This window comes from Chaetodon trifascialis, chromosome 5 (genome assembly GCF_039877785.1).
Source record: "Chaetodon trifascialis isolate fChaTrf1 chromosome 5, fChaTrf1.hap1, whole genome shotgun sequence".
Lineage (NCBI taxonomy): Eukaryota > Metazoa > Chordata > Actinopteri > Chaetodontiformes > Chaetodontidae > Chaetodon > Chaetodon trifascialis.
In genome coordinates, this window is record NC_092060.1 from 16,553,821 (window position 1) to 16,568,396 (window position 14,576).

A 14,576-nucleotide genomic window follows, 5' to 3' on the forward strand; every position below is an offset into this window, starting at 1 on the left:
CTGACTTCTTTTTAGCTGTACGGCTGAAAAGCTTTATGAGGCGAAAGATGTCCGGGTGAGGTGACTTTACGCGCGCCGCTGAAATGGATCACAGACTCTCCAGAGGCAGCTGGGTACCAGTGACTGGGCTGGTTATATGTCTGCTTCTGTGTGCGTGCGTAGTGGACCTGGTTCTTGCGCAAATAAGGTACTCCATTCCTGAAGAGCTGGAGCATGGAGCTTTTGTGGGCAACATCGCTGAGGATTTGGGCTTAGATGTGGCCAAGCTGTCAGCCCGTCGGTTTCGTATAGTCTCCGGCGCAAAGAAGCAGTATTTAGAAGTGAACTTGGAGAATGGCATTCTCTTCGTCAATGAGAAGATAGACAGAGAGGAGCTGTGTGAACGAAGCCCCAGCTGCTTTTTACACTTACAAGTGGTCATTGAGAACCCATTAGAACTGTACAGAGTGGAAGTGGAGATTCTAGATGTGAACGACAACTCCCCCAGTTTCCCATGGAGCGAGTTTAATATTGACATCACAGAATCGGCTGCGCCTGGCTCATGTTTCCCGTTAGAGAGCGCACAGGACCAGGACGTGGGCACCAACTCTCTGCGCTCCTACCAGCTAAGCGCAAACGAACACTTTATACTGAATATCCAGACGCGCAACGATGGAAGCAAGTTTGCCGAGCTCGTGCTGGACACCCCACTGGACCGGGAGCAGCAGAAAAAGCACGAAATGGTTCTGACTGCGTTTGACGGAGGGTCACCAGAACGATCTGGGACAGCACTGATTACTATTACAGTGTTGGACGCAAACGATAACGTGCCTGTGTTTGACCGCTCAGTTTACCGGGCGAGTCTGGTGGAGAACGCGCCGAGGGGGACGATGGTGCTGAAGCTGAACGCCACAGACCTGGACGAGGGCTCAAATGGGGAGGTGACCTACGCCTTTAGCGGGCACGCACCCTTAAAGGTGCGCGAACTGTTCAACGTGGACCCGTACACGGGTGAAATCCGAGTGAAGGGCGTTGTGGACTACGAGAAAGCCAGTGTATATGAGCTGTATGTGCAAGCAAAAGACAGGGGACCCTCGGCTGTGGCCGTACACAGTAAAGTGCTGGTAGACATCCTGGATGTGAATGACAACGCGCCCGAAGTCATCCTCACATCTGTGTCCACTCCTGTACAAGAAGATGCGCCACCGGGCACGGTGATAGCTGTTATCAGCGTGATGGACCGGGACTCGGGAGAGAACGGGAACGTCGACTGCCAAATTCCGAGCAATGTCCCCTTTCAGCTCCATTCTTCATTTAAAAACTATTATACTCTGGTGACAAGCGAGTTTCTGGACAGGGAAGCAGTGTCCGAGTACAACATCACCCTCACAGCCCGAGACTTGGGCTCTCCTTCGCTCTCCACCAGGAAAACCATCCTCGTTCAAGTGTCCGACATTAATGACAACCCCCCGCGGTTCTCTCAACCTTCATACACAGTGTATGTGACCGAGAATAATGCCCCCGGCGCTTCCATTTGCTCTGTGACTGCATTCGACCCCGATTCTAACCAGAACGCCTATCTGTCTTATTCTATTCTCGAGGGTCAGATTCAGGGCATGCCCGTGTCCACTTATGTCTCAATCAATTCTGACAACGGCAACATCTACGCACTGCGTTCTTTTGATTATGAGCAACTTAGAAACTTTCAGATTCTGGTACAGGCGCAAGACGCCGGCTTCCCCCCTCTCGCCAGTAATATCACAGTCAACGTCTTTGTCTTGGACCAGAACGACAACGCACCTGTAATTGTATCCCCGCTGCCAAAAAACGGCACCGTGGCCACAGAGGTGGTTCCGCGGTCAGTAGACGCTGGGTATCTGGTTACCAAAATAACAGCGTTAGACGCGGATGCAGGGCAGAACTCCCGGCTGTCCTATCAGGTGTTGCAGGCGACAGACCCGGGGCTGTTCAGCGTGGCTCTATACACGGGCGAAATCAGGACTATTCGCCGGCTAGTGGAAAAAGACGCGACAAGGCAAAGACTGGTAATATTAGTCAAGGACAACGGGCAGCCGCCACTCTCTGCCACCGTCTCCATTGTCCTCACAGTGGTAGACAGCGTGCCCGAGTCGCTGTCAGATTTCGGAGACCTCACACTCAGCCCACAGCCCCCCTCAAACCTCGCCCTCTACTTGATCGTGTCACTGAGCACAATATCTTTAATATTCCTGGTGGCAATTATCGTGCTGGCAGCGGTCAAGTGCTACAAGGACAGAGAGACCCTAAGTGGTTATAACCTCCCCCCGTTCGCCTGCTGCTGTTGCGGGGGGTTTCAGCCCGAGCCGCCCCCGGAGGTGTTCAAAAAATCCAATCTCAACCTGCAGATTTCATCCGCGGCCAAAGTGCCCACAAACTGCATGGAGGTGAATGGAAACAGCAGTCTCTCACAGTCATATTGTTATAAAGTGTGCCTGACTCCCGAATCTGCCAAAAGTGACTTTATGTTTCTGAAGCCATGCAGCCCCAGCAGCACACCGAGGAACAACGAGGCGAAGAGCGCAGAAAACTCGTGGAACGCGCAAAGCCGGAGCGCATCTGTGAACAACGGAGCAACTACTCCGAATGAGGTACAGTGAAAACAGCGTATCGTATGAGACGCGAGAGCTTATGTTGTCCATGTACATCCGCCTGTTTCACTCACTGCCACGACAAAACCCATCGCAGTTTCATATCTGAGAAAGAATCTAGGCTGTGACATTCTCACATGAAGGTCAAATCACGCATGCCAGGCAGATTTAAACTCAATTTGAGCAGCACAAAATTCTTCTTCTTCTCTCTCGTTAGTAAGTGTGTTACACAGCATGTTGCCTCGACTGCTTTTCTAATTATGGCAATAATTTATCCTAACTGTGCAGCCTATGGTAATGTTTGGCACCCGGGAAATGAAATGGGACGATGCGAGATTAGATTTTAATTGACATGTTAATGAAAGTGTAAAATCCTTTCTTGAGAGGAGCATATTCTGTGCGCATAGCGTGTCTTATCATCTGTATGGAATGAAGTGAGATATCAATTACTGTGTGAGAGCAAGAGGAGATGCAGTTCAACTTGACTCCTCTATTCAGTCTTGATAACATTTCCAGGTGTCTTCACGTCACGTTTTTGAAAAAAGACGCACACGCTGACAAAAAGCTTTTATTAATAATTCATGAATCTAATTGTAGTTTGTGACCTGGGGAGATGAATGGCTACATCATCCACGGTCACTGCCAAATACTTTTCATGCAGCGAGAGGATACACACCTGCTTTCAGCATAGCTACCTGAGTTTGAACGAAAAGTCAAGGTTATGTACGTGACGGGCAAGGTGAACGGCAGTTGTTTGAATTCATCTGCCTTGGGTTCAGGCAATTCTTCTTCGACCAGTCGGGTTTGCGACACGCCTTCTTGTTCTCAAACTAACAATATAGGACAGATAACCTCACTAACTATGCCTCAAGGGCACAAGCGCGGCCGAACCATTATACTACACACAATGTGGCGTATTCGCAAGGGGGGGCTGTCCATTATTGATGAAAAATGGCAAATGGCCGGTTTTGGGGAGACAGGGGAGGACATCGGGAGGGGAGGGGGCAAGGAGAAGGAGGGGGTGCAAGGACACGGCTGGACTGAGACGTGGGCCGCCTGTAGATCGGCCAAAGCGCTGTCCTCTGAATGCGAGGAGAGAGAGAGAGAGAGAGAGAGAGAGAGAGAGAGAGAGAGAGAGAGAGAGAGAGAGAGAGAGAGAGAGAGAGAGACGTGGCTTCATATTTGTCGAGCAAGGGTGGGGGGAGAGGAGAGGAGGGCTGTAATAGCTGTAATAGAAGGAGGGGGGATGAAGGAGACAAGGAGAAAGGAAATGTTCGGAGGCAGGATGTCTACAGCAGTGTTTTCTAATTCTAATGACGGGACTGCAGACCGTAAACATGTGCTTATTGGTCATTGTCTCCTTCCCGTGACTATTATCAAACCGCAGAGAGACAAAGACTCAGCCATGATGCCACATGATACCAGACTCCACCAGGCAGACTGAGAAATGTCAGTTCGGTCACTGGCACATACACCTCTGGCCACAAGAGGGATTTCGAGGTCACGGTGATTGTTCTGCCTGCAGCTATGCTCCTTCAGGAGAAAGTGTCCTTCCTGTCGTTAATTGGTTCCCCCAATTCACCCCGTAGTGTCCCTCAGCGCACCCACGTGAGTCGTCGTGAGGTCGTCAGTGACACATTAAATCTCAAAGGCAAATCACTATGAAACTACGCGAGCATTACACAAAGCGAGTACACGGGCCTGCTTAAGTTGATGAATTGAAGGTGAAAGCAGAGATTAAACACACATCCAAGCGTGCAAGACACGCAGGACAGGTGCGTGCACGTGTGTGCGTGCCGCGCGTGTTGAGCTGTCTGGGGTTATACACAGCTGCAAGGACCGCAAACTTTTCAAGGCTCTCCGTGAGACTTTTAATTAAAAACCTTGCTCGAGGAGCATCAGGCAAATATTAATGTAAAATGATGCATAAAATCCACAAAACAATGACGTGTGTAATTTTCTTAATTTCCTCCCTGGCACGCTTTCCTTTGAAGATTAAAATCATGTTTCGTTTCATCCCGGTGGGGTTCTAATTGGTTTTGTGCGTTGTTGGCGAGGAGTGTATTTTGAATACCGATTCTAATAATACGCTTACGTCGCATTCTCCTTGTTTAACAACTTTAAGTGAATTAATAGAGCGTGGAATCCATACTATGAGACTCAGATCCGGAATAAATATCACTCGGGTGCTCTCCTTCACCCCTCCCGCTGCGCCACAGAGGATAAAAGAAAAACTAAGTGACAGGCGAGTCGTAGCTGAAGGCAACAGCACCTCTGCTTTGAAAAATCTCAGTTCTGCCAAACATCCACAGGGCGGCAGCCGCGATCCACGTGAAAAGAGTCATGTCTCCATTTCAGTCCGAACACAAAGATAGACTGCTCATCATGTCAGTTATCACTGACCTCTGCTGATTCGTTTGCCATCAAAACCGGTTTGATTGAAACTTGTTCTAAAGAGAGACATTTCTCAAAAATAGATGTGGACGGCGGCATCTCACCGTCATGTGACCTCTCATGGGGATTTTTGTCATTTTCATTGAGTTTAAATGAAAATCCGTTTTTTTGCTTTTTCCTGCAGCTGAAGCAGCCAAACACGGACTGGACTCTCACAAAGAATCAGAACTCTTCCATTAAAAGGTACAATTTTGAAGCAACCTTGCATTTTTCTCAGTGTTACCTTGTGAGTACAAGGCTCACATTAAGAGCTGAAGTACACAGCCTGTATTATAATCACTCATGGTAAAATGGATATAGATATACCATCATTACAGACTGGCTTCCTGTTTGCAGTTATAACTCCATCAACATGGATGGCACCCTTATGCGTAAGGCCATGCATGCAGACCCAGAAAACTATGTGACGTCCATGGCACCTGGACAGTACTGGACCTGGGGTACTCACATGAGAGGCATGAAAGGTACGAGAGACCAAACACAATGACAAGCTTTCATTAAAATGACACGCATTTAAGATTGTGTTGGTCTTTATAGTATGTACACGCAAACACAAGTATTCTATACAATGCAGCACACTTCCATGCTTTTATGTAATTACTCTGTTTTCCTTTGTTGTTCCCTTAATTGGTTTGTTGGCATAGTCTTATCTCATCTCCACTGCCACTAATATAGGCAGGGTTGTATTCATATCCCATCATTATGGCTGCTTTTGTATTTTTGTTGCTGACCTCTTCTTTTGTTGTATGTCACTGTTTACGATCCAGATTGCACTAAACTAAAAAAGGTGCCGTATACAAATAAAGAGAACTCTGCAGTCGTGAATAAATACTGTAGAAGTAAGTAGTTGTTTTTCCTCTCATTTCTCTGCATCTCTGTTATATCACAGACTATAAGATGTCTCCTTCAACCAGTGGGGTCCCATCTCGCCCCTGGACTCCTCGGTGCACACCTCCCCCCCAACAGCAGCAGCCATCGATTCCCTCCCACCCTCACCCGCACCCACATCCACACCCGCACCCACACCCACCACCTGATTACCACCACAATGTGTACATCCCCGGGACACCGTCAGGCTTTTGCACCCTGAGGCCCGCAGCACAGCGGAATGAGCTGGATGTCCACAACTCCTTCTCCACCTTTGGCAAGAAGCGACGTCTTCAGATGTCCCCCCAGGGAGAGGCTGCGATTATAAATAATGACCTGTACAATGACTGAGTTATCCAGGACTGTCTGAATGGATGATTAAAATGATGGATACTCTCATATCAAAACCGAGGGAGAGCATATTCAGTACATATATTGACGAACATATGAATTACTAGTGGTATGAAAAATACAGAGGATGTGCAGTTCAGAGTAAGAAACATAATGAACAATCCTTTTTGTCTAAAGTGCTGAAGGAAAATGAAGTCTGATGGCTATTTATGTGACATGCCAATGTAATATGGCCAATGTAAGTGTCTGCCTATTATTATTATTATTATTATTATTATTATTATTATTATTTAGACAATCAAACCGGAACAGCAATTACATCCAAAATGTTTTGAAAAAGCATTAGTGGACGATAATTTTGCACATCCATATGAATTTATATTTTTGGTTTTATAAAATAAAATGTTTTTTGTCCTTTTTGTTTGCTAACAGAGCTTGTGTGAATATGACCAATAGTATGATAATGTATATGCAAGCTGCAACATGATGCAGACAACTGTAAAGACGGGGGATTTCCCCACACATGTACTGTATACATTTATGAAAATAAAGTATTTTTTTCATATGGCGTTTCTTAAGTCTCTCAACGTGCATGTGTGGCCTGTTGCAGTTCAGAAAAACCCAAGCCTAACCCAAACCTTGAGCACTGAAGCACACACGCACTTAAACACAGATTCAATCAATCTACATGCATAAAGCATTTAGATATAAATTTCCCAGATCTTTGTTTAATTGGCTTGAGTCAATTATTCTGGGGTGAAAAAGTTCCACAGCTACTCTTACAAGGGTGGAAAGCTTTTCGCCTTGGTAAGCTGTTTTCCACGGTGAGGAATAAACATAGTAAAATGCTAACATATGCTAATTGGAGTGCTTGCATTTCCATTTGCCCGCAGAGAATAGTGGGGTTCATTAACTGAACAAACAGAACCTCCTCTCTCGAAATATCACTTTAATTAAGACGACGAACACAAAAACAAGCATCAGGGGAAGGGTGGGGGATGGGGGGGGCCTCAGCTCCAAATGCCACACCTGGATGTGAGCTATGGGGGCTGTGACTTCTCTCTCTGTGCCCTTTTACATCTCATTTCTCAGGGAATTATTTCCTACCATCAACAGATGAGAGCTGGCCACTAGCCAGAAATGAACAGGGTAATTAGGTCGTCGTATGGCTCAGATTGAAAATAATTCCGTTAATAAGGATACGGGTGTCCATAGAGAGCATGGAGGGGAGCAGGCTAACCTTCTCCACTGTAAGGTGATCCATAGGGACGGCTGAAGGGGCAGCCATTTTTAGGTCAGCTTGGCTTACTTTCAGATGAGTGAGGAATGAAACTCTGTTCCTGCTACAGAGGTGCAGGATTGTTCTTACTGGCTGCTTCAAGAACGACTTTAAAGTTAAATATAATATTAACATTTACAATGATGAAGCAAAACCTATTCAGAAATATCAAATTCATGTAGCCTGTATGTTTACACCTTAAGAGCAAACAGTTCTAAATGATTCGTAAAATTATCGTCATAAATGGTAAAAACTCTGCAAATCTGCTCTGTGACAGCAACATGATATGCAGCACAGGGCAGATCTGGTCACTTCACACCCTTTGAGAGTCTTGGTCATCTGCACTGGGAGCTGTCCTTGGCCATGGTGCTGAAATTGTTTTTGACAAGTGGCTCTTTTACAGCCAGCTGCAATTTCATCACTCGTCCACCAGAGGGCACGTCTGACTCTTCTCAACTGGTGCAGCATGTTGGATTTAATGTTTGGAGGCACCACTCTTTCTCTTCATGGCACACACGCACATGCACACACGCATGCGCACACACCCCTAACCCTTACCCTAAGCTTAACCACTGACCCAACAATAAGCTTTTTCCTGACTGGGGATATGACAAGCAGTCCCCAATTAACTGGCATAAAATGTGTCTTTGAAGTCCCTTTTGAGGACATAACGCAGACATTTCCTGGAGACTTACCCCAACTCTCACCTAAAACAATGACCTAAAACAGCTGTTCCCAGTTAACTGGTCTTGAGTCTGCAACATGCCCCCATAAGTAGCCCCTGTGAGTGTTATACGATAATACATAGTACTAATGATGCACTAATGAGAATTTGAATGTTGCAGTAGGTCAAGGTAAAGCTCCTTTAAATTACTCTGAAACCAGTAGAGTACTAAAATCTAAGGTTGTTGCAAAGTAACTAATAACTGGCAGTCAAAAGGTACCACTACTAAAGCTCTGAAATGAAGTAGTAAAAGTACAGAGTGGCCTTAAATGGAAATACTCAAGTCATATACAAGCACATTAAATTTGTATTTAATTAAAGTATTTGAATGAATGTACGTGCATATATATGTATGTATAGCGGGAGTGCGAGAGATGCATTTGCACCATCATTTAACACTGGGTTGGCAAAAGATTTTCCCAGCAGAGGGCGTCATTGAGTAAGAATCATTCAGCACCACACACTGTTTGGGAGAGAAAACAACACCAGAGTGGAGGAAGGAGGGGCAGAGGAACTCAAAGTTGTCTTCTATTTTAGATATGAGTCAGATACACATGACATCAGTAGTATTGGCTGTTAATAATCAAATCAAAGCTCCGTTTCTGATCTTATACCTATATATGAAAATACAAGAGACATATGTTGAAATATTTAGACAGTTTTAATTTGCATGGATATGAATATCAAGATTTACCTGCCATTCCACTTTATTCCACATCATTTTTATATTTTCCTTTTTTGGAATGTGTGTGTGTGTTGTGGGTGGGGTTGTTGGTGTGTGCATCTGTGGTCTGTGTATGTAGAGAATGACGGTAGAGAAAAATCATAAAAAAATAAAGCTGAGTATGAAAAGCACATTTTTGCATAAATGAACCATTAAAAATTAAGGGAAGAGCGGCACATTAAACATACGTATGGATATAAAGGATGACCCTGATGGAAGGAAGTCAGGATGGTAATTATGAAAAAAGCACATTTGCAATGCAGCAAAAACTCTAGAAATTCCTTACTTTAAAGAGATGATCTACTATGCCTGTGAGGTAAATGCCTCACAAAGAATAATAAATAATATAATATTATTATTATTATATACACTATATTTACTACTTTTATATGGAGTGAAGGCCAGGACTTTAAAAGGACAGTTTTCAAGTTCAAGTCAAATTAGCACACGTGAAGGATGCTAATTTAAAGTCTCACATTTGTGCACTATGTAGTTTTCAGGGGTTCTATTAATTTTGGCCTTCTTATTTTATTTATTATTTTCTTATGGGGCGCTAGTTAAATGCAACATTTATTTCAAAAAGTATTTTTCATTTACAACCTTCACATTCAGGATAGCAATGATGCTGCTGACATAAAACTGATTCAACTTTTCCCCATGATTTACTGCCAAAAAAAGCCAACAAGGATCAAAATAAATCACAATATTGAATCAAAATAGTTGCAGAATTGCAGTCCTTAAGAAATATAATAGGCACTGAATCTAGTAATATAGAATCTGGAGATAAGCATATTGGCCCAGCCTCAGAGGAAACCAGTGAAAATACAGAAGGAACAACTCAAGGAGAACCCCAAACGAAAGAACACCACTGGCTGGGTTGGGCTCTTTGTACTTTATGAGGCAACAGTGCTACCCACTGAGTCTCTTCATTATTGAATGTGATCAACAGATAATCGTTTTTGGAATGTGAGGATATACTGCTAATCAAAGAAGTGTGACCTGACTGACAAATTAAGGCTGAAGAGAGATGTTCAGCTCTCAGTAATGGGTGTATTGGACAGGAAGATTACAAATGTATCCTCTGTTCAACCCAGTTTGTTTCAGTTGCTGGTCCTTTATAGTCTTTGTTTCCCCCTTGAACATTCCTGATTGCCTTTAAGGTTATTCATTTACATTAAACGAGTCTTCTACGTAAATCACACCTAAGGGAAACTGGGCCGGCAGCAAACAATCTGTACGTAAGACAAAGAGGCAGAAAACTTTTGCTTGGGTTCTGCTCAACTGCAGAATTTGTCCTGCAGCGCTTTCCTCCAAGCGAGTTTTCGATTCATCCCAAGCACTGTGCGCCCTCTAGTGACCCGTTTCAGTTTAACACTAACACAATACCAATAGAGGGCAATGAAACTGGCATTTAAATCTCTGTTTACGACAATAAAAAATAAAAATAAATATCGGGAATCTATTTTTAAACACATCTAAGTTATTATTTCTGAACTGTACCAGAGTCCCAGAATGAGCTGTGCTATAGTCTCAATTACTTTTTTATGTATTTTATGCCATTTCTAATTCCTGTGAATGCATTTTTAATCCTTTACACTGGAATGATATGTTTAACCCTTTACACTGACACAATCAAATGTGTGTGGGGCCCCCTACTATACATATACAGAGAGAACTGCTGGAAGTTCTAACTGGAACAAAGATGATCCTCATATTTTTCATTTTCCTAATGTCATAATGTGTATGATAGGACAAAGTTTCTAATTAAGCTGTCAAGTTGTTGTTTTTTTTTTGTTTTTTTTTTAATGTTTAATATAATTCTTTCAGGAACACTCACATAAAATAGCAAATGAAGATGGCAATATTATTTGACTTGGTTCTACTATTGATACTATTGATAGATGTCTCGTGCTGCATCAAAATAGCATATCAAGAAAGCAAAACAACAAGATAAATTACCTGCAGGGAGCATTAGAAACAGTCAACTAAAAGAGAAAAGGGGTAAGGTAAATAAGCCCACAGAGAAACAAAGTGATGCCTGGGTAAATATATTGATAATTACAGTTTAAAAAAAAAAGAGTTAATGGAGTATGAGTGTGGGAGTCTTTAAATTAGACTGCCAAGTCAGTATAATTAGATGTGAGCGATAGGTGTAGCAGACTATCTGCAAATTGCCGGAGTAACTTTATTTCTTTTAGGATCCCTCACATCACATTGAACATGATATGGTTTCACTCTTTGTGAGGCCTGATACTGCAGAAATATTATGCTACACATGGCACCAAGATATGTGTTCTTTGGCCAACCTAATTCCTAACACTAAGTGAACTACACTGTCTAAACATGTCTCTCATCTCATCATCAGGGAGTCAGAGTCTAACTGGCACATGCCTGTCTCAAATGGCAATAATTGATTGGATTGCTGTGTGGGTATTTTGACACTAGTCACTAGGCAAAATACAAATATCTAATATACTTATGTAAAATGCGTTAGGAAGCATGTGAGATTTTGTCTGACAGGGTGCAGCTCTGACATGGCTTTAAACAGCATTACTGAGGGAAACTGCAAATCTTTGTCAAAGTGAATAGTGAATAGTCTGCTGCTACATGTCACTGTCCTGTGAAACCACATTTTGCCAGTTCTTGACCAACAGAGCTGATTCTAAAACAGTTCCAGCATATCTGCCGTCTCTGTCACATGGTGTCACTGTTGACCACTAAAAGCAAAATGATATCTCCTGAATTCATGACACACCCATTTATAAAGGCTGTAAGACACAGCTATTAAGGTGCTTTCCATTTCTATATGAAGATCACGGACCGTAGTTATACCATACGATATTTAGTCAGATCTTACAAATCAACAAAAACAACACATGTCTCTAGAATCTGGAGTATTGTTTCCTGCGGACGACAAGATGCATTTTTGGGCTCCTGTCTTTGTCTTGTGTGCAGTATGGCCCAGCGCTTTGTCTGTGACACGGTACTCCATAGCCGAGGAGATGGAAAGGGGCTCCGTTGTGGCTAATCTCGCTACGGATTTGGGACTCGAGCCTGGAGGTTTGGCACAACGAGAGGTAAAACTTGATATTTTCCATAACAAAAAATATCTAGATGTCAATAAAAAGACGGGGGAGTTGTACATCGTGGAAAAGATGGACAGGGAATATCTTTGTCCGAAAATAACCTCCTGTTTTCTGAAGCTTGATGTGATCATAGAAAGCCCCTTACGCATCTTCAACATTGAACTTGGAATAACGGACATAAATGATAACGCTCCACATTTTCGACGAGACAGAGTTGAGCTCGACGTCTCAGAATCGGCGACACCGGGGGAGAGATTCTCCCTGCCGAATGCTGTGGATCCAGATGTTGGCATAAATACAATTAAAACATACAGACTCAGTGTCAGTGAACATTTCACCATTGAAATTCAGACGGGCAGTGATGGAACTCAATATGTTGATCTGGTGTTGACCAAGTCTTTAGACCGAGAGGAGAATGCTGTTCATAATTTAATACTGACTGCAGTGGACGGCGGGGTTCCCGTGCGCTCTGGCACCGCCAATATTATTGTTAGAGTACAGGATACAAATGACAATCCTCCACGGTTTGACAAGCAGACTTACACAATTAATATGACAGAAAACTCCCCGATCGGAACCTTAGTGATGAAGCTCAACGCTACGGATCTTGACGAAGGTCTGAATTCAGAAATTGTGTACTCATTCACCCTTTACACGTCAGAAAAAACACAAGATGTTTTTGCATTGAATCCTAACACAGGAGAGATAACTGTGAAGGGTACTATTGACTATGAAGACATGAAATTTTATGAAATGCACATTGAGGCCAGAGACAAAGGGACGCATCCGTTACTGGGGCAATGTAAGGTAGTCGTCCACGTGACAGATATGAATGACAATTTTCCGGAAATTACCATACAGTCTGTGAAAAACACAGTGGATGAGAACATCCCAGTAGGAAGTGTTATTGCTCTGGTAGGCATAAGTGACAGAGACACTGGCGATAATGGAAGAGTGAGCTTATCCATAGATCAGAGCCTGCCCTTTATTCTGAACAAATCGTCAGACAGACCCACGCATTACAACCTCATAGTGTCTGAGCCACTGGATCGCGAATCAGTACCCGAATATGACATCACACTGATTGTAACAGACGCAGGCACGCCGCCGTTATCTGACAATGAAACAATACATTTGCATCTACTAGACGTTAATGACAACGCGCCACAGTTCCCTCTCTCATTTTATACGATACGTGTGATGGAGAATAACGCTCCTGGGGCCTTGCTGAGTTCCCTCACTGCGTTTGACCCTGACCTCCATGAGAACCAGTATCTAGTTTATTTCATCCTGGAGAAGGAGATAGCCAACACGTCCATGTCCATGCTGTTCTCCATCAATCCAGAGAACGGTAATCTTTACGCACTGAAAACTTTTGACTATGAGATCGAGAAGGAGTTTCTTTTCCACATCGAGGCCAGAGACTCTGGCTCTCCTCCGCTCAGCAGTAACGTGACGGTCCACATCATCATAGTGGACCAGAACGACAACGCTCCGGTGATTGTCTCTCCGTGGCGCGCGCACGGCTCGGTGGTGGAGGAAAAGATCCCCAGATCCACCGATAAAGGCTCCCTGGTTGCCAAGGTGATAGCCTTAGACACAGACTCTGTGCACAACTCTCGGATTACCTACCAGTTTCTCCAGGTGACTGACGCCACCTTGTTCAGTCTGGACCAATACAACGGAGAGATCCGGACTATGAGGATGTTCAGTTACAGAGATCCGCGCCACCAGAGACTGGTTGTTGTTGCCAAGGACAACGGGCAGCCTGCTCTCTCTGCCACAGTCACCATCAAACTGTCCACAGTGGAGACTGCCGTGAAGGCCTACTCTGACATGACCGAGGTGCCTCTGGAGTACGACATCTTCTCTGACCTCAACCTGTATTTGGTCATCGGTCTGGGCTCGGTGTCATTTCTCCTGCTGATCACCATATTGGTCACCATCGTGCTGAAGTGTCAGAAACCCAAACCCAGTAAAGCGGCTCCTCCCTGCAGGAACAGTGTGATGAGTGAGAGGAACTCCACCATCGCAGATTCCACTCTGGTGTCCAACGATGCCTACTGGTACAGTCTGTTTCTAGCGGAGACCAGGAAAGGAAAGCTGGTGGTGAGACAGCCTGTGCCAAAGGGCTCCAGATACATCGTGTCCAGTCTACCAAGAGGCACAGGGCTGACTGACACGAGTGACTCTGCAGCTTCCACTCTGCAGGTGAGAATCTAATGTGCACATTTGTTAGAATATTTATTATTAATCACTGTTGAGGGGCATTTTGTTTTACATTGTCGTTTTTACATTATTCGGTGACAATTGTAAAACTGAGAAAAACAAACAAACAAACGAACGAACAAACGAACGAACGAACGAACGAACGAACGAACGAACGAACGAACGAACGAACGAACGAACGAACGAACGAACAAACAAACAAACAAACAAACAAACAAACAAACAAACAAACCCATGTGATTCTTCCTGAACGTCA

At 44.1% G+C, this 14,576-nt stretch overlaps 2 protein-coding genes across 3 annotated transcripts; both read left to right on the forward strand.

Annotated features, from left to right (window-relative positions):
* Positions 1–11: 11 nt before the first annotated feature.
* Positions 12–6,830, forward strand: LOC139331778 (protocadherin-10). Of its 2 annotated transcripts, XM_070963406.1 has the most exons (5): positions 12–2,402; positions 2,493–2,606; positions 5,185–5,243; positions 5,397–5,524; positions 5,950–6,830. In XM_070963406.1, exons 1-5 carry the CDS (start codon positions 84–86, stop codon positions 6,276–6,278), a joined length of 2,949 nt encoding a protein of 982 aa, XP_070819507.1. In that variant the 5' UTR covers positions 12–83; the 3' UTR covers positions 6,279–6,830. The 2 variants fall into 2 exon arrangements, with proteins under 2 accessions (XP_070819507.1, XP_070819506.1); XM_070963405.1 differs by having other exon boundaries at positions 12–2,606.
* A 4,955-nt stretch (positions 6,831–11,785) lies between these two features.
* pcdhb (protocadherin b) lies at positions 11,786–14,340 on the forward strand. The gene has a single exon (XM_070963073.1). The coding sequence runs from the start codon at positions 11,882–11,884 to the stop codon at positions 14,312–14,314; it is 2,433 nt and encodes an 810-aa protein (XP_070819174.1). The 5' UTR covers positions 11,786–11,881; the 3' UTR covers positions 14,315–14,340.
* Positions 14,341–14,576: the final 236 nt, after the last annotated feature.

Excerpts from the sequence above, each read along its gene's own strand:
- LOC139331778 (XM_070963405.1), top strand. The coding sequence starts at position 84 with ATGGATCACAGACTCTCCAGAGGCAGCTGGGTACCAGTGACTGGGCTG. Across the intron at positions 5,244-5,396 it reads CAGAACTCTTCCATTAAAAG|TTATAACTCCATCAACATGG; the intron begins GTACAATTTTGA and ends TCCTGTTTGCAG. Across the intron at positions 5,525-5,949 it reads TCACATGAGAGGCATGAAAG|ACTATAAGATGTCTCCTTCA; the intron begins GTACGAGAGACC and ends GTTATATCACAG.
- pcdhb (XM_070963073.1), top strand. The coding sequence starts at position 11,882 with ATGTCTCTAGAATCTGGAGTATTGTTTCCTGCGGACGACAAGATGCAT.